The 21,186-nt window shown below is 35.1% G+C and overlaps 1 protein-coding gene across 11 annotated transcripts in view; it reads left to right on the forward strand.

Annotated features, from left to right (window-relative positions):
- Positions 1 to 21,186, forward strand: part of STAU2 (staufen double-stranded RNA binding protein 2) — a 295,810-nt gene that overhangs the window by 46,318 nt on the left and 228,306 nt on the right. For all 11 annotated transcript variants that reach the window (XM_057734230.1, XM_057734236.1, XM_057734228.1 and 8 more), the window contains one exon: positions 2,204 to 2,339. In XM_057734230.1, the coding sequence (XP_057590213.1) occupies positions 2,204 to 2,339 (136 nt within the window). The remainder of the gene's footprint in view (positions 1 to 2,203; positions 2,340 to 21,186) is intronic.

The following is a 21,186-nucleotide window of genomic DNA, read 5'->3' on the forward strand; positions in this document are numbered from 1 at the left end:
GCATACAGTACTTTTACCCAGTTTAAAATGCAATTTTGGTGTGGGTGGCAGACATAGTATATCCTACCAGTGCATGAAAATCATCTCATGATCATTTTCAGACACATTAGTTTCCTGTTTATTGCCATACTTAAAGGATGAGGTCGTTCAAGATTTTTTTTTTCTTTTCTGTTTTTCCCATTTGAACTTTATGCTATTTGTGTCTCTATGATTGTTGCAAAGTAGAATTCATAATGACGTAAATTGTACAACTGATTAATCTGTTAATTATTAAACTGAAATCTTTATGAAATAGGAAAAATGTAAACTTCTAAAGGTGTAGATGGCTCTTTGGTGTTAAAAAAAATCTTTGGGAAACTGTTAGGCATTTTCTAATAAAGTTAAACATAAACCTTCTCTATGACCTAGTAATTCCACTGCTAGGTGTATACCCAACTGAAAAGAGTGTGTATGTCTGCTAAGAGACTTGAAAAATGTTTGAGGTGACTCTATACAATACTTAATAGCCTCAAACTGACAGCAACCCAGATGTCCCATCAATGGCAGGTTAGATAAACTGAGTGGACTACTATTCACTGATAAAGTTTGAAGTAGTGATATTCAAAAAAGCATTATGTTGGGTGAAAGCAGCAAGACAAACTAACACATATTCAGATTTGAAGAACAGGCAAAACTAACCTATGATGAGAGAAGTCAGATGGGTAATGTGGGGAGGTGGGTATTGACTGGGTATTTCTGGGTGATGGAAATGTTCAGATCTTAATCTGCGTGGTGGTTGTAGGAGTGTTTACATGTATAATAATTTGTAGAGCTGTGTGCTTAAGGTTTGTGCATTTTACTTATCCCTCGGTAAAATACTATAGGAAACAAAGAAAGAAAAGAGAATCCCTTTATGCTTGACTTACTCTTCCTCTGCCCTGAGTATATGTGTTAAATTTGGGGTTGGACTAATTCCACCTTATTATTTAATATAACTTTTCTTTCCTGTTTTTCTTAACCTTTTTCTTTTGTGCTTCCTCCTTTATCCTCTCACCTCCTTTATTTTTTCCTTTTTCTTAACCTTGGTTTAGTTCCTGTTCTTATTTTACCCTTCATTGGTTTCATGTGAATTCTTTAGAAGTGAGGCATAAAATGAGTAGCTTACGACTCTTAATGGCTTGCTTATGACCTGGCAGCATTTGTGTCAGGCTCCACCACCCCTCAGCTGGTACTTTGTGCCTCAGTTTCTCTGCTGCAATAAGTGGACCCATTTTTCTTCATGATGAATGGAGTCTTAAGTGTATGGTGCAAAAGGCATAGTTCAAATGAAGTAATACAGAACTTACATTGGAAGTAAATTTTACTTTCTGTAAAAGCTTTAGATTCATTTTTGTGATTTGTTATATGGAACATATATATATATACTAAATAACCTTTTTTGGTACTGAAAATAACTTGACATAATAATTGTACATTGTGTGTTATATTTTATGGGATTTTTCAAACCTTTACAAAAGTAGGAAGAATAAGATATTGAACATCCCTGTCCTTGTCATCAGGCGCAGTAGTTCCTCACACATCCCATCTTGTTTCTCATCTCTCTGTTCTCTGAATTATTTTGAAACAAATCTCGGACATATCACTTTATCCATAAATGCTTCAGTATGTATCCTTTAAGATTATCCACAGAAAGCATTACTTACTATTTTGTCCTGTTGCTGGTTATAGAAACAACTCAAAATTTATTTTCATTAGATAAGTCCAAGAATTACTGATGATCCTGTATTTATTGCTAATTCTAGCTGCTTGATTACCAAAATATAATTAAAAATATTCGCAGATGATAATGCTTGTTTCAGTGATTAAATAATTGTAAGCTTTCTGGAGTAAGTAACTTTGAAGTTCAATAGTTGCTTTATAATATCCAAACTAAGCGATCTGTGAATCTTCTGTTTTTCTTGTTTTGAAATAGTGTGACTATGAAGTTGAATTTTTGGTCATTACTGTACAGAAAATGTTGCAAAAACCCCAAAGAGATTTCACTGGAAACAATTCTCCTATTTATGCAGCTTGTTTATGCTCCCCCCCCCACCTTAGGAAAATCAGACAGAAGGGCATCCACTCTCACCTTCTTCCATGATAATTATATGTAAAATAAATATAGACTGCATGATTTATTATGGAAATATTTCACTTCTGTGCCTTTAATATTTCTTTTAAACAGGTAGTATAACTCCAACTGTGGAACTGAATGGGCTTGCTATGAAAAGGGGAGAGCCTGCCATCTACAGGCCATTAGATCCAAAGCCTTTCCCAAATTATAGAGCTAATTACAACTTTCGGGGCATGTACAATCAGAGGTTTGTATGTCTTCTTTGGTTTTGTTCTTATTTTTTATTTTATGCATATTGTAAAAGTTTCTGAAACTCAAAAGGTGTTTTTGTTGTAAAAAAAATTCACTTGTGGCATTTTGCATGGAATTTAGATACATCAGGCTTATAAGGAATATTTAAAGTAAATTTAAAAAAATAACTTTTTCAGGAGCTGGTTGTTACTGAGTCATGAGAGCCCTGTGTTTGGTGCAGGCGGGACCACGTTTTAAAGTCGTTCCACAGTGTGGTGTGGGCTTTCCAGTTATCTTGCTCATTTATTTACCAAGCAGATGCTTAGCTTAATTAGTGGTTTTCTTAATTTGTCCGAATATATTGCAAACATGACTGTTTATAATTTATAGGAAAGTTGTTAGAAGGATTTACTGAGTGTTTCTGCACATTGAATAATGCTGTGATAGTTGTAAGTGTAACAGAATTTTCTTTTGCAAGCATGGCAGAATTCTTTAAAAAGGTTTAGGGTTTTTTTTCCTGATCATTTATAAAAATCATATAACTCATTGTAGAGAATGTGGAAATGCAAAAAGTTAAAAATGTAAATAATTTGCAATTCCAGAATTAAACACTTTTAATATTTTGGTGTACTTTACATTCTTTTTATTTTTTTTTCTATCACCACACCATTTTATTTTATTTTATTTTATTTTATTTTATTTTATTTCATTTCATTTCATTTCATTTCATTTCATTTCATTTCATTTTATTTTATTTTATTTTATTTTATTTTATTTTATTTTATTTTTTCAGATCTTTATTGGAGTGTAATTTGCTTTACACTGTTGTGCCAGTTTCTGCTGTACAACAAAGTGAATCAGCTGTATTTATACATATATCCCCATATCCCCTCCCTCTGGAGCCTCCCTCCCCCCCCCATATCCCACCGCTCTAGGTCATTAGCCATCATCGAGTTGATCTCCCTGTGTTATGCAGCAGCTTCCCAATAGCTATTTGCTTTACATTTGGTAGTGTATATATGTCAGTGCTCCACTCTCACTTTGTCCCAGCTTTCCCCCTGCCCCATGTCCTCAAGTCTGTTCTCTACATCTGCATCTTTGTTCTTGCCCTGCCATTGGGTTCATCAGTACCATTTTTTTAGATTCCATATATATGCGTTAGCATACTGTATTTGTTTTTCTCTTTCTGGCTTACTTTACTCTGTATGGTGGACTCTAGGTCCATCCACCTCAGTACAAATAACTCAGTTTCCTCACTACAAATAACTCAGTTTCATTCCTTTTTGTGGCTGAGTAATATTCCATTGTATATATGTGCCACATCATCTTTGTCCATTCATCTGTTGATGGGCATTTAGGTTGCTTCCTTGTCCTGGCTATTGTATCTTTTTATTCTTTGCATATAAATATGTTTAACCAAATTGAAATTATCCTTTATATGCAGTTTCTGTATTACTTTATGGAGGTATAATATATGAATGGTAAAATGCACAAATCTTAAATGTACATCTTGGTCTCTATTCTTTTATTTATGTGTATATGTTTTTATAGTTTGTTTGATGACTTTTTACGTATGTGTATCCTCGTGTGGTCACCACCCTATCACACTCCAGAACATTTCCATCACCCTGAGAATTTCCTCACACCTATTTACACTTGATACACTTCCTCCCAGAAGTAACTGCTGTTCTATCACCATAGATTAGTTTTGCCTGTCCTTGGACTTCTATAAATAGACTTCATACAGTATTTATTCTTTTGTGTCTGGCTTTTTTCACTTCGTAAAATGGTTTTCTTGTTTTGGTTTTGGTTTTTGATTTTTGAGATTCATCCATGTTGCTTGTACCTGGGCTCTGCCATTTTTTATTGCTGAATAATGCTTCTTTGTATGAATATATCATCATTTGTTCATTTCTAATATGCCATATTGTGCCCTCTTTTCATTTAATATAGATATCATTTTTCATATCTTTAACCTTTGAAAAATATTTTTGATGACTATATAGTGTTTCGCATGGCTAGGGTATACTCTACAAGTGTTTAAACAGGTTTAAACAAGGAATACTTGATAAGTATATTAAAAAATATACCTGTTTTTGATCGTCTGGATTGTTCCTCTCCCCTTTTTTTTGACAGTTATAAATAATGTTGCATTAAAAAATCTTTACATACAAGTTTTTGTTCACATCATTGATTATTTCCTTGAGAAAGATTACTATAAGGGGAATATTGGGTTAAAAAGAATAATGTATTACCCAATTACATTAAAGTTTATGCTGATTTTTTAGACTATATTTCGTACTATTCTGACAACATTGAGTTTAAAACACATTGTCTTGTTTGATAGTTGACATGCTATGTTTAAATTTTTTTGGCTTTATTGATAACTTGTGAGACTCAACAGTTTTTTGGATATTTATTAGTTGTCCGTTTTGATTTATCTATTTTAATTTACTGATTTTTATTACATGGCTTGATCAGTCTTCAAATGTTTGTGTTGAGAGTATTAGCATTTAAGTCTATGCTATTTGTTTGATTTTCCTGCTTTTAAAAAATTGGCTTTTAGTTTTGTGTTTTTTTTTTAATATGCTACAGTTTTAAATGTTATATGGTCTAATCTATTAAATTTTTTGGTGTGATTTCTCACACTGCTTCTGTGCCTAAGATATTCTTTCTCACGTGTGATCAGATATTTGCTGATGCTTAAAAAATTATTTTTAATTGAGGTATAATTGATATATAACATGGTGTAAGTTTAAGGTATACAGTATATCGAGCTGATGCATTTATATTGCAATAGGATTGCCATTGTAGTGTTAGCTGATAACCTCTATCCCGTCACATAATAGTCACATTTCTTTTAGTGTTGGGATGCTGATGTTTTTAAAATCATTTTATATATTTACTGACATTATTACAATTCAAATATGAGGAGAAGTTATTTGTTTAATCAATAAATAGATAATCTAATACTTTTTGGTGTCTTGCTTGGTAATGGAAAAATTGCCATTTAAGATTTAGTCCTATTCAAATTGTAAATGGCTCATTAAAATATTATTGTTCAGATTCTGTAAGAGAAACTTCTGCCCCTCCCCCTTCCTCCCCAGTGTGTCTGGGGGGAATTTACTGTATTGTCCTGGAGGGAAGGGAGGGTACCCCCCCACACCCCGTCCCGTCCCTTCCTGCTGTGCTACAGTCCTCGTCTTTGTGGTGATGTCTCTTGTCCACCAGGCAGCTGATACCTCTCTTGCCTGCCATGCTGAAACTTGAAGTTGTGACTTGTAGTCCATCTTTTCTCTTCAGGTAATGCTGTCAGAGAGTATTTACCATCTTCCCCTTGCTGTCTTTGCCTAAATGCCTAGCTCTCCTTTGCTCCTTGGGATGTTGTTCTATTCTCATCCTCTTCTATCCAACTCTGGAGCATCCATTGCAGGCTTACCAGCTCTCAGCTTGGTGTTCACACTGCATGGGAGGCAAGAGGGACATACCGTTTCTCTTATAGTTGCTTTACTTCTCTTTTTTCTGTTATATACCCATTGCCTTTCTCATCAGTCCGAGGTTACCTAATATAAATAAAACTATTTGCCTGCTTGAGTACAATAGATAGATTAGATCACCTGAGATAGGAATACCTTGTCTATTTTATACTTGCAAGATGTTTTGCTTTTAATGTACTATAATGAATACTTATGAGGATATTATATTTACATGCTTATTGTATTTTTTTTGTTTTGTTTTTTCTTATTGGAATAGCTTATTGTATTTTGATATCTGTAGTCCTTTATTTGAAGTAAAGTTTTTTTTTTTAATTAATTAATTTATTTTATTGGCTGTGTTGGGTCTTTTTTGCTGTGCGCAGGCTTTCTTCAGTTGCAGTGAGTGGGGGCTACTCTTCGTTGTGGTGCACGGGCTCCTCATTACCATGGCTTCTCTTGTTGCAGAGCACAGGCTCTAGGCACATGGGCTTCAGTAGTTGCAGCACATGGGCTCAGTAGTTGTGGCTCACGGGCTCTAAAGCGCAGGCTCAGTAGTTGTGGCGCACGGGCTTAGTTGCTCCGTGGCATGTGGGATCTTCCTGGAGTAGGGGTTGAACCTGTGTCTCCTGCATTGGCAGGCGGATTCTCAAGCACTGTAACACCTAGGAAGCCCCTGAAGTAAAGTTTTTTTAAAAAAATATTTATTTGTATATTTTTCTTTGATTGCACTGGGTCTTAGTTGTGGCAGGTGGGCTCCTTAGTTGTGGCTCATGGGCTCCTTAGTTATGACTCATTGGCTCCTTAGTTGTGGCATGCATGTGGGATCTAGTTCCCTGACCAGGAATTGAACCTGGGCCCCCTGCACTGGGAGCACAGAGTCTTAACCTCTGTGCCACCAGGGAAGTCCCATGAAGTAAAGTTTTATTAGTGCACTTAACTACATTTAAGTGAAATAAATCTAGTGCTAAAACAATGAAAAATCAGACAGTAATCTCTGTCCTCGGTAGGGTCACAATTTTGATCAAGACCTAAAGGAGTTGAGGGGATAAGCAGTGTGGGTGTCGTGAGAGAGGGGATAACATTCAGGCAGAAGAATTAGCAGCACAAAGCCCCTGAAGTAGGTGTGTGCCTGGTGTGTTGGTGCTGCCACCAGGAGGCCACTGTGGCTAGAACAAGTGTACCTGGGGGAGAGGAGTTGGGATGTGAGGATGTGACAGGGGTCAGTGGTTTGGTTTGATTTTTTTTTTTTCTGTTTAAGATTTTCTGTTAAGAATGTTGTCATTTTATCTTTGTTGGCGATTTCTAGTTTCAAGATCTGATTCCATGGTTGTCATGATTGCTGCAAGAATTTTTTTAATGACTTCACTAAAGGGGTGTGCTGTAGCCATTCCCATTTAATGGATCAAGTGGACTTTCCCTTCAGGTTTTTGGAGAGTCTTTATAATTTTCTGCAGATCACAAAAAAAGAGTAAAAAGAAAATAAGGAAGTACTGATAAGCTGCCAAACCATGTTTCAACTTAAAAGCTCTCTGCTTACAAAAGGGCAAACCTGCCCATTATTCATTAGGCTGTTAAAATTATGGTTTCACGTATGACCTTAATTTGCAGATGACAATACCTGAATGCATTACAGGGAATTTGGAGCCAAAGATCAGAGGAGACGCTCTTTTCCTTGTCAGACTCCAGATAAATTGGTAGCTTCTTAGTAAGGCAGGGACTGAAAGGTTAAGAAGTCCGAGAAACAGGTATCATTTAGAGGGATTTTTGAATAGGTCTTTTCATTTTCTATTTAAAATAATATCGATTAATAATTAGATATTACTCATGCTATTTTTTTAGTCTGTTCTTTTCCGATGAGGTTTCTCCACTTGAACTTACTCAGAGGCCTAAGGAGGATCTGATAAAAAGGTTTCCCCGCCTCATGCCCCATTTTATGATGACTAGAGAAGAAAGATTTATCCCTGAGCAAACTCTTTGGATACAACTTGGATTCTAAAATACCTGTGCCTCCCTTTGTTGCACCCAAGATGTTTAAAATTGAATACATCCAGAACATCTTTTTCTTTCTTATTTGGGGTACTGTTCACTAACAGATACAATATAAAGTTGAATGCATGCAGAAATTTATATGACAGAGTACAAGATGTAAAAATTGGAGAACATACTATGCTTTTGTTCCCCCATCTTTGTTATAAAAACTTATATACATTATCTCAAGGAGTAGAATGGCTTGAAATCAGGCCGCCAATAAATAGTTTATCAATGTTTTTTGTATTCACAGATTAAACAAGCATTATTGCTTGGCTAATGACCAGAAAGCCCTCTGATCTACTGATGCAGATTGCCAAAGGGCCATGACCCAAACCATATTATATAAAAATGGGAATTTCTGCTGTTTGTAACTGGGAGGTCTCTTGGGGAGATCTTCAGGCATGGTTGGATATAGGACTGTAGTATTGTTTTTCCTCATTTTCCATTTCTGTCTTTCTAGCTCTTGTCTCATTTTTCCCCTGCTTGACTTTATTTTCAAAGACACTCTTCCATTTGCTATACCTCATAGGCTCCGTAGTCCTTAGACTTGTAATACTAGAGGAGGAAACATTTTTGTTTTTGGATAGTTCTTAGAAAAGTTCCAAGTGGCCGATTCATCCCAGAATTTGTCATTCAGACCAGATTTGGGGTGAGGGGATACTTTAATTGGCTAAGCTTAGGTTTGTGCCCAACCTGGAGAAACAGGGTTTAGTGCCATCCAAAATGCTCTGCAGAGCACAATTATTTTATAGGGTAGTTCTCTAAAGGCAGAGATTCAGAGGGAAAATCATTTCCATTACAGTCAGAATATCTGGTTCAAAACCTAGTTCTGATGCTTTTGGTTATGTGATCTTGGGCAAGGCCCTGGAACTCCTTTAGTTTCCTCATTTGCTAACTTGTGATAAAAATAGCAAATGAGAGGACTTTTGCAAGATGGCACTCATTCAGCATTTATCTAATGCCTACTCTTTCCCACGTGTTGTGTTAGAGTAGATCCTTTGATGAAAGACAATCTGATAGAGTCTAGTCTGCCAAAGGAAGAAGACAATGAAAAGAAACTAACAGAGTGATAGATATGTCCATTGAGTGCTATGGAAACATTGAGAACAAGCATCTCATTCAGTTTGGGAAATGAAAGAAGCCTCCCAGAAGGAATTGACACTTGAACTGAATATCCGCGGTTAATCAGGCGTAATCCAGGTGAAGAAGGTAAGAAAAAGCAGTCTAGATTTTGGGAACAATGCAAAGAATCCTAGTAAGTTTAGTTCATTCATGGACTTGGAAGCAATTTGGTTTGAATGGAATGGAATGGCTGAAGTTTAGGCTGGTTGCTAATCTGGATGTCCTCAAGTAGCATACCAAGAAGTTTAGGTTTTATCCTGAAGGTGATTGGGGGCCTTTGAAGGATTTTAAGCTGAGGGATAAAATAATTGTGTATCTGTTTTAGGAATATTGCTTTCACAATATATGGGAAATAGTTTGGATAGGCTTAAAATTCAAGGGAGAAAGATTCATTACAAGGATGCTATATAATTCAGGCCTAATGTGTTGAGAGCCTGGAATAGTGAAGATGGAGAGGAGGGGCTAGTGTCTAGATAATTTAGGAGGTAGACCTGGGGATTGATTTAAAAGAATTTTTTTCATAATTAATTTTTATTGGATTATAGTTGGTTTACAATGTTATGTTAGTTTCTACTGTACAGCAAAGTAAATCAGTTATACATATATGTACTGTTTTTTAGATTCTATTCCCATACAGGTCATTATAGAGTATTGAGTATTTTTAGATTCTATTCCCATACAGGTCATTATAGAGTATTGAGTACTGTGCTATACAGTAGGTTCTTATTAGTTATCTGTTTTATATATAGTAGTGTGCATATGTCAACCCCAATCTCCCAATTTATTCCTCTCCCTCCCTTCCCCCCCTGGGGGGAGTTTGTTTTCTGTATCTGTGACTCTTTCTGTTTTGTAAATAGGTTCGTTTGTAAGAATTGATTGATAGAGGGTATTAAGGATGACTTTCACATATCTGGATCACTGGTAATAGTGTTCACAAGAGGAGTTGGAGTAGATCTTTGGAAAGATGAGGAATTGGTTTTGGCTGTGTTGGGTTTAAATTGCCTTTGAGATATTTAGAAGGAGTTCACTTTATCATTCTTTAAAGCCTCAATGAAGGGCATTCGAAGACTTTTTTGGCTGTGAAGATTTGTTGGAGGTACTTATGGGAAGAGGAAATTTAGGGTCTAAAGTTTTCAGAACAGGGATGTGTAATGTATTTGGAGAAAATGGCGTTGTTAAGGATACATCCTAAGTTTGAGTGACATATCTATTCTTCATTCATCTAGTATTTATACTTCTTTCCCCAAAGGATTTGGCTATATTAGATTGCCATCATTCAATTTGGAACAATTTCATGGTATGCACCCATGCCAAGTGCCTCTTGTCCTCAGGTGTGATTGGTGTGTTTTGTGTCAAGACAGTATTAGGTTGCCTTTGACTAATGTGTCCAGTTCCTGGTCCAGTCACTCGTAGATGGATTAGTAAAGCAGCTTTCTCTTACCATGTGTAGTATGAGTCATAGCAAGTTAGGCAAGGAAAGTGTTTGAACTGTTTTGCCAAGAAGTTGCTTGTTGTTGTATGCAGATCCAAGTACCTACCTGAGGCGTCATAGTCCCCCCCCCCCCCCATTCCCTTGGGAAATCTATGAGACTCAGAACTTTATGGACAGCTATGGCTATTAGTAGAAATTTGATAGGTGAAACAAGTTTTCTGAAGTATCTGAACTGATTTAATTTTAGTATGTTAATTATCTGTAAAACTAGAAATAATCAAGATTATAATTTATGAAATAGCTTATATTTCAAAGTTTTTGTTATATAGGCTGATGGCTAGCTGCTAATTATTGTGATGTTGGTGTACTATTTATTTTGAGTTCAAACTATCAATCTAAGTGTTCTTCACCAGTTTGTAATGCCCTTTCAAAAGCATGTTGGACAGCACTGAACTGAGTGGGGGCAGGGAGGGAGGTCCGAGAGAGAGTATATATATACATATAGCTGAGTCACTTCATTGTACAGCAGAAACTAACACAACATTGTAAAGCAACGATACTCCAATAAAAAAAGAAAACGAAACTTAGAAGTCCAAAATTGGCTAAAATTAAAAAAAAATAAAAGCATGTTGGAAAGTAGAATAGTTGAGAAACTTTGAATATACTGTATTTGTAGCAATATCAACAAGTATAGGGCTGCAATTTTGCTTTCTGCCACCAGATGGTGCTTGTGTACTGATAAAACAACATACAGACTGTACGTTCACTTTGGTTAGCACTCTAAGGCCTGTGCTTAATTGATTAGTGAGAGGTTAAATCATATGAGATCACCAGTATTTGACCTTTCTTTGACCTGTAAATATTCCAGTTTCATATGGTTCAACCTAATAGGAAAAATTCAGCCAAGTATACAACTCTAAAGCCTCTTGGATAAGTGAAATAAATATGAATGGTGAAAATCAGGAATTTTTTCTATATATAATTTTACCTTCTGTGTATTACATTCTTGGTTTGGGAAATATATACTTTCTCTTTTATCATATGCTTTATTCATGGAATATATGTCAGGAGTTTTCAAATTGATACTTCTTTTAAGAGTGAGATTTCTTCATGAGAATATTACTTTATAGACTAGATGTAGAACTGAAAGACTACAAGACAACTTTTAATATTTCCTCATATTTTTACTTAGGATTATATTAAATTAGGAATGTTTTTCATTTGGGGGAAATAAGTCTAAACCCATAATAAAGAAACATTAAAATATATTGTCTTTAAAACTCTCATAAGCCAGAGAAGAGAATTTGAATAGGTTACCAAAGCAGAGATGAGGGAGAATGAACTGGAATTCAGTGAAGCCAGGAAGCAGAGAGCCAGGGGGATGATTTCCAGGTAAAGGAAGGATTATTGTGGGTCAGAAGCTCTTGCTGTAGGTAGGCTGTGTTTAAAATTAAGAATTAGGAACTAGTAACTGAAAGAAAGAAAGAAAAAAAGAGTAGGAACTAGTGGACATTGTAACCATTTAAAACAAAACTCATTGCTTGGTTAGACCAGATGTGACACTCTTCATTTTATGAAATAGAAATACAGCTTTTTTCTTTGAAGTATAATATGAAGAGGGTCTCCCAACATCTGTTTCCCCCATATATTAGATAAAAATAAAATTATTAAAAAAAACTTGAGCTTATGTTTCTGGATGTGATGAAATAACTAGGACTAGATTTACCTTCTCACCATAAACATCTAGAAAACTTGGGTAAGGTTTTTATTTTTTTATATTATACATGAACTGATACAGTATGATGTGAAGTTGTAAATTAAAGTTATATATCGATGTGTAGCAAAAGAAGAATGAATAGTTAAGAATACAGTAGTGGAGATAAAATGGAATCATAAAAAACTGTAATATAAAGGCAGAAAAGAGAGAAAAAAAGAGTAATGAACGCATGTGATAAATAGAAAACAAAGAACAATGATAGATTTAAACCCAATTATATTGATAATTATGTTAAATGTAAATGGTCTAAAACACTATAGTTAAAAGGTAGAGAATGTCAGACTGTATAAGAGAGCAGGAGAGACAACTATATGATAAGAAATCCACCTTAAATGTGAAGACAAAGATTGGCTAAAAGGGTGAAAAATGATGTTCTGTGCAAATGTTAATCATAATAAAGCTGGAGTGGCTGTATTAATATCAGACATAGTAGACTTCAGAACAAGAAATATTATCAGGGATAAAATTACCTAGGATAAAAGGGTAAAATCATCGAGAAGCCCTAATAATTCTAAATATACAATCTGCACCTACTAGCAAGCCTTAGGATAAGTAAACGGAAAAGCAGTGCAGCTGCTGCTATGGACTGAATTGTGTACCCCCAAAATTCATATGTTGAATGTCTGTCCCCCAGTGTGATGGTATTTGGAGATAGGACCTTTGGGAGGTAATCAGGCTTAGATAGATCGTTAAGGTGGAGCCTCAATGTGGAATTAATGCCCTTATAAGAACAGACACCAGACAGCTAGCTCTCTACTCTGCCCCCCCCCCCCCCACCATGTGAGGACATAGGAAATTGGCTGTCTACGAGCCAGGAAGAGAGCTCTTTCATCAGAAACTGGCTACACTAGCACCTTGATCTTGGACGTCTAGCCTCCACATCTGTGAGAAAAATAATTTCTGCTTAAGCCTCCCAGTCTATGGTAATTTGTTATGACAGCTCAAGCTAAGACATTGATAGAATTCGGTAACACTGTCATCCAGTGTTATAAACTCTCCGTTCAATAATAACAGAGTATGCATTCTTTTCAAGTGCACATGGAGCACTCAGCAACACACGGTGATGTGCTGTGCTAGGAGACAATTATTCAGTAAGTTTAAGAGAACTGAAATAATACAGACTGTCATATGATCATAAAGGGATTAAGCTAGAAATAAATGTCATAAAAGTATCTGGTAAATTCTACAAATATGTGGAAATTTATCAGCACGTTTCTAAATAATGCATGGGTCAAAGGAGGAATCATAATATTAGAAAAATATTTTGAACTAAAAGAAGGTGAAAATGAAACTTTGAAATATGTGGGTGCAGCAAAAGTAGGGCTTGGAGGGGAATGCTCTTTAAATGCTTATGTGAGAAAAAAAAAGATCCAAAATAAATACTTTAGATCTCTATCTTAAGAAGCTAGAAAAAGAAGAGCACATTAAATACCAAAATACAGAGAAGGAAATAATAAAGATAGGAGCAGAAACCAATGAAACTGAAAATGGAAAAACAATTGAAAAAAATCAGTGAAATCAATGAAATCAAAAGCTGCTCCTGGGAAAAGATTTATAAAATTGATAAATTTTTAGCTAGGCTGACAAAAGAGAGAAGGTAAAGATATATTATTACCAACAGTAGGAATAAAACAGGAAATTCTACTAACATTAAAAAAATTATAAAGGAACTTTATGAATGACTTTGTTTATAAGTTTGATAACTTAGATCATTGGTTGGCAGACTGTGACCTACAGGCCCATTGCTTGCGGTTTTATTGAAACATAGCCACATCCATTTATTTATTTATTGGCTGTACCGCATGGCTTGCAGGATCTCAGTTCCCCAACCAGGGATTGAACCCAGGGCCATGGCAATGAAAGCCCAGAATCCTAACCACTAGGCCACCAGGGGACTCTCAGTTCCCAACTCATATTACGAGTCCTGCATTATCTTTTACCAAAACCAGAGAAAAAAATTAAAAGAAAAATTTCAATCAGTATCCTTTATCATCATAGATATAAAAACCCTTAACAGAATATTAACAACTTAAATTCAGCAAAATTTAAATAATATAATACACATGATTAAATGGAGTTTATCTTGGGAAATCATTAATTAACCATATTAATAGAATAAAGGAGAAAAACCCTATGAGCATCTGTTAGACACAGAAAAAGCATTTGATGAAAGTCAGCACTCATTCATGATACAGACTCATCAAACTAGGAATGTAAGAGAATTTACTTAATCTGCTTAAGTCCCTAAACAACTTCTAGCTAACATTGTTTTATAGTGAGGGACTGAATACTTGTAAGATGAGGAACAAGGCAGTGATGTACACCATTATCAGTTCTATTTAACCTTGTACTTGAGTTCTAGCAAGTGCAGGAAGAAGAAATAAATGGGGGAAAATATTGGAAAAAGAAGAAATAAAACTGTCTTTATTTGCAAGTGACATGAATGTATATGTAGAAAATTATAAAAAATCACAAAAAGCTACTGAAATGGATGAGTTGAGCAAGATCACAGGTTACAAGGTCAGTATACAAAAAAATCAACAGTATTTCTGTTTAACAGTAATGAACAACTGGAAAATTTAAAAAGCATAAAAACATATACTCACATTAAATATAAGAAAATATGTGCATAACCTGTATACTGAAAGCAAAAAAATATTGCTCAGATTACACTTGATATTATTAAGATGCCAGTTTTCCTAAAGTTAACATGAAGATACATTATCTCAATCAAAACCCTAGCAGATTTTTTTTTTTGGTAAAATTGATAAAATAAAATTAACATTTGTGTGGAGATGCAAAAGATCTGCAGTAGCCAAAACAATTTTGAAAAGGGTGAACAAATTTGGAGAGCTCACACCACCTGCCTTCAAGATTTGCTATAAAGCTACAGTAATCAAGACAGTGGAATAATATACGCTCATCCCTAGGTGTTCACGGGGGTTAGTTACAGAACCCCACTCTGAATTCACATAGATACCATAATCTGATGATGCTCACGTCCCTTATGGGACTAAAATGGTTTAGTATTTGCATGTAATCTATGCACATTCTCCCGTATACTTTAAATCATCTCTAGATTACTTACAATACCTAATATTGAACACAATGTAAATGCTACATAAATACTTGTCAGAGCATGTGGCAAATTCAAATTTTGCTTTTTGGAACTCTCTGGAATTTTTTTTTCTGAATATTTTCTACCCATGGGTTGAATCTTTGGATGCGTAACCCACAGATACGGAGGGCCAATGGTATAGATCTGTGGAACAGAATCGAACGGACGTTGGCAAACTATGGCCCGTGGACCAAATCTGGCCTGCCTGTTTTTTGTATGGCCTGCAAGCGAAGAATGTTGTTTACATTTTAAAATGGGAAAAAATCAAAAGAATGATATTTTATAACATATGAAATTTAGATGAAATTGAAATTTGTCAGTGAAGTTTTATTGGAACACAGCCATGATCATTTGTTTATGTTTTGTCTATAGCTGCTGTCATGCTACAGCAGCAGAGTTGAGTAGGTTTGACAGAAATTTTACGGCTTACAAAGCCCCAAATATTTACCATTTGGCCCTTTGCAGAAGTTTGCTGATCCCTGACATATAGAGTCAAGAAATGAAAGATCCACATATGGTCAGTTTGTTTTTTTCAAAATTAATTTCAACAAAGGTGTTAACAGGCAAAGGCTACTCTTTCCAACAAACAGTAGGAAAACAGTTGGATACCCAGATGAGAAAAATGATCCTCCACACCTGCCTCACACCGTAGACAAAAATTGAGAAATGGATCATAGACCTACATGTAAAAAGCCTTAAACTTTCTAGAAAATTTTTTGTTTCTTTGGAGATAGGCAAAGATTTCTCAGAACACAAATCACAGATGAAAAAATTGAGAAATTGAACTTCATCAAAATTTAAAACTTGTGGGACTTCCCTGGTGGTGCAGTGGTTAAGACTCCTTGCTCCCAATGCAGGGCGCCTGGCTTTGATCCCTGCTCAGGCAGCTAGATCCCACATGCATGCTACAACTGACGAGCCGGTGAGCCACAACAAAGACCCGGTATAAATAAATATATTTAAAAAATTTAAAACTCGTAATACCCGGAAATCACTGTTTTAAAAGTGAAAAAGCAGGACATATACTGGAAGAAAACATCTGTGATACTTACTTGACAGAGGATTTGCATCCACGAATGATATAAACGAACACTTACAACTCAATAAGACAAGAATGAGGGAAATATTCGTCTAGACACTGCGATGAAGAAGAGATAAGAATGGCTAATAAGCACATGAAAAGATGCTCGAAATCATTAGTTATCAAGGAAGTGTGGCTTAAAACCATAGCAAAAATTTAAAAAGACTGATAATACCAAGTGTCAGGGTGGGGCGACTGGGACTCTCTTATATCACTGTTGGGAATATCAGTGGTGTGATCATGCTATCATGGTTTGTCACTCTAGTTAAACATACACTTACCATGCCACCCAGCAGTTCCACTGCTGGTATTTACCTAAGAGAAATGAAAGTATGTGGCCATTCAAAGACGTGTACTTGAATGTTTGTAGCATTTTTCTTTGTAATAGCCCTGAACTGGTCATATCCGCCACCAGGTAAATGGTTAAACAAGTTGTATCATAACTGTGCCATGGAATACCACTCAGTAGTGACACTTCTGATCCAAGCCACAATATGGATGAATCCCTAAAACATGCTGGGCCAAAGAAGCCAGATACACAGTGTATATACTATAAGATTCTATTTTTGCAGAATTTTAAAACAGGCAGAACTAATCCATCGTGACAAAAAGGTGGGGGTTGCTCCTCTAAGATGTCATCGCTTTCTTCTGGGTGATGGAAATGTCCTGTGTCTTGATTTTGGTGATTGTTATATGGTAGTATGTCAGAACTCATTAATCATGAACTGAAAAGAGGCCCACTTCATTACATGTAAAATTTACCTCAATAAAGTTGGCTTAAAAATGCATTTTGTAATTCTCAATTTTGTTCGAAGCTAAAAATATTTCTCAGAAAGCATCTCATTTTGCTTCTCAAGCATTTGGCTGAAACCACTGTAAACGTCTTACTAGGGGCTAAAATAATATTTACCTCATAGAGTGTCTGAGGATAAAATATGTCTGTAAATTGCTTAGCTTCTGCCTTTCCTCAGTAAACATTATTTGTTAGCCTTTATTATACTGTAGGTAAAATAGTCTAGTTACCAGTGCAGACTCTGGAGTTGAATTGACAGCAGTGTGGATTTGAGCAGGTTACTCAGACATTCTGAGTCTCAGTTAACTCACCTGGAAATTGGAGAAAATGAATTATGCTTCCTCATAATGTAGTTTTCAGGATTAATTATAACAGTTTCATGAATGTGCATGGCCCATTATTTTATCATAATGTTTTTAGTTCCTTAAAAATAATTTAAATAACAGTGTATTTGTACCAGGATGTTGTTTTGAGAGATTTAAAAAATTTCACTTCTGCCGGCCCAATTAAAAAAAATTAGCCTATTATTCTGTTGTTATTTCTGAGTATATACTTTAGAGAAGGGGTGACTGATTCTGTAATACAAATATGCATACTTTTGGCCTTTTGTTGGAATTTAGTTGACTTTGGAATAATACTGCCCTTACAGCCCAGAAAGTCATTTTTCCTTTGGAAAAGTACTGTGTACTTCAGCAGTTATTAACTTAGTATTTAAACGCAAGCCTCAGAAAATCTGTGCCTTTTGTGTAATTGTTTGCAGTTTCGTACGCATACCTCTTCTGCCTTGTCATAGCTTTATAGTTGTCCATTTTACCTTTGATATTTCAACTTTCTCACTTTCATTCCCGAAGAATGGCTAGTCTGTATTTTCATGCCACTGAGTTAGTATTCAAGTGCTAATAACTTGGTAATAAATTTCCCACGATACAAATTCAGAACTTCGTACTCCTTTATTCTGCTGTTGAAAGCAGTCAGGCAGGCCCAAGGCACACCACTTAACTTTGGATTAGAGAGTGTTTAAAATATCTGGTATGTTTATTAAATACAAAATATTTTCGTGTCACACAAGTTTAACATTTTTTATACCCCCCCACCCCCCAAAAAATCAAACCCTAAACAAAAGCAGAAGTAAAGAAAGCCAATTCTTAAGTCAAAAAAAAATGACTTTTTAAATTCTGGCTTGACCTTCGTCTGAGTTTTAGTCAGTCGCTTTTTAAAAAAATGTTCTTGAGACCCTTTTTGAGTTCTTTATACTAAAAGTTTATGCATAATTTTCCATAAAGGTGAATATAAGGAAATTAGCGTCAAAAGAATACTTGTATGTTTTTTCCTTCTCAAGTTTATCATGATTCTTTAGGAAAATGCAGCCATGACTTAAATGTGATAAATGCTAAATTTATGATTTTTTTTTACAAGAATTGATCTATCTTTCTAGTCCTAAATTTGTTTTAAAAATTTAAACAATTTTTATCCTAGATTGGGGGAAATAAACCACATCCTCTCTTCTTTTATTTGAGACTAATTTTATTAATCTGTTGTTCAGACTCTGAAAATCAAGCACAATACTTAATTCCCTTTGTGTTTAAAGCAGTACTGTCTCATGAATGTCTTTATCTTTTTGTTCACTTGAGCAAAATCTTGCTTTAGCAATGCTTATTGATTTACTCGTGTTTTAAGGAAATATCTGGGCAAAATGACACTTCAATTTGTGAAGCTTTTTCTAAGGTGGCATGTCACAGGTAGATGAGTGGGCTTTCAGTTTTTAGAGTTGTGCAAAGAAAATTTATATAGGTTGCTCATATTAGCTCTGAGAAATTTGAAGAATTCTGAATCTTTTTTTCTTTTGGAGAGTTCCTTTATGAATTGAGAAACTGTTATCTACCAGGTGTTTCTCCTTAATATCCAGTCACTTTTTACGTATTTTCTTCAACTGTTTGGTTTTTAGTGAAGGGTTTGTGAAGTTTTTAATGTTAATTGGATTTAGAAAGAAATTTAAATATAGTTTTTAATACAAGTGCTGTGACTTTTAATGATGAGAGTTTATGTTACATGTTTATAGAAGTTTCTGTAATAATAGGATTTCTTGGAAATGGAATATTGTGTCTAATAAATTCTGGGCAAGATTTGGGTGATCATCAAAATAGGCTATGTTCCAAAGTTTGTTTTTATGTTGGTTACTGGAAGCTTAGAATATATTTTCTCATAGAAAGATTTTGGTAAATGGTGGTGAAGTTCCCAAGATAGCTTATAAAAGCTCATTTCAATTATAGTGAACAGTGTACCTTGTAAATAGTTCCATATTTAGCTTCCAAGGAACATTTTCCCCTTGATGCCACCTGATCAACAGCAGTGAGCCTCTTGCAAGTCTAACAGTAGCAGGAGTAGAAAAGAAAGGAAGGGGTGATGGAGAGAGGGAGTTTCCTTCTCCACAGCTTTAATTTCAAGTTGTTTATTAATGGAAGCAAGTTTAGTCAGCCCAAACAGGTGCCTTAAGGTTGGGCGTGCTTTAAGAGAAGGCTTCAAGACAGGAATGGGCTAAATAACCAGATGTAGAAGCAACAGAAAGTCAACTGAAGACAAAAAAGTGATAGAGGTATTGACTTAGTCCAGGGCATCATGGGTAAGATATGCCTTATAGCAGCAGTATGGAATCTAATGTTTAGTGCAACGTGAAGTTTTTGAGTGGGGATGGCATGCTAGAACACAGCAATTCCCATATTTTGTAGGGAAATTTCTGCTTTATAAAATAAAATCCACATCATCCAAATTTGGTTTTGTATAAGGGTTCTCATTTCTCCACATTCTCAACACTTGTTGTTTCCTGTTTTTTTGATAATAGTCATCCTAATGGGCGTGAAGTGATCCCACCAATTTTACCACCACCTCCCAGTTTCTAGTTCTTGTCTGAGGACATTCTTTTTCTCTGATTCATTGAACCTCGAAATATATTTATTAATAGATTGATTCATTTAATATGTCATTGTCAATCAGTGAGAGTTCTTGAGAAGCAAGATGCTGGTGAACGTGAAGAGTAAGATATCACCTTTATTCTTGAGCTTATAGCCTAGTGGGGGAGGGTAGATGATTATAATTCAGAATGATAAACACCGTGATGGTGCTTACCACAGACACCTCAGAAGTGTATTAGAGCATTTTTAACTTATTTATCATCAAGATCAGGAATAAGGCACACCATCTCAAAAACTGTTCAGCCATTGTCTTAGAGGCATTAGTCGGTGCCTTTAGAGGAGAGAGAGAGAGCAATTTAGAAGCATAAGATTTAGAAAATAATTGAAACAAAGAATTCAGCAAGGTAGCATGATGTAAAATTAACATCTAGAATCAGAAGCCTTCAAATATATAAGGAATTATAGGTAGAGTATATATAATAGAGAAAACTCCACTTATAATAACAACAAAGAAGAGAAAATACTGAGGAATAAACTTAAGAAGAAATGTGCAAAAATGTATGAGAAAGACTTTAGAATACTCCTGAAGGATATAAAAGTAAACTTTAATGAATGAAACAGTATTTTTGGTGTTGGATAGGATAGCTCAACATCATAAAAGATAGTTTGAAAACTAAAGTAAATGAAAGTACAGAGAAAGAAATAATGAAGATTAGAACAGAAATGAAGTAGAGAATAGAAAAAAGTAGATCTAATTGATAAATCAAAACTGTGATTTTAAAAATCAGCAAAATAAACAAACCATTAGCTACCTATCAAGGAGAAAAAAGGAGAAAGCACAAATGAAAAAAAAAAAAAAAGAAATGACAAGGAGGAAATGACCATTGGAACTGAGAAAAATTTCAACAAATTACAAGAGACAGTTCTGCAGACTTCTGTACAAATATATTTGAAAACCTAGGTGGTATAGGTAACTTCCTAGGAAAATCCTTTGCACCAAAGTTTGTCCATTAGAGATAGAAAGCTTAAATGCGTCAATATCCATTGGAAAAAAATAGAGAAAGTTAATAAGCTCATAAAAAAGCAACAGGCCCATGTGGTTTCACAGGGGAATTCTGTCTACC

Source organism: Hippopotamus amphibius, chromosome 5, assembly GCF_030028045.1.
Source record: "Hippopotamus amphibius kiboko isolate mHipAmp2 chromosome 5, mHipAmp2.hap2, whole genome shotgun sequence".
In the NCBI taxonomy this organism is placed as follows: domain Eukaryota; kingdom Metazoa; phylum Chordata; class Mammalia; order Artiodactyla; family Hippopotamidae; genus Hippopotamus; species Hippopotamus amphibius.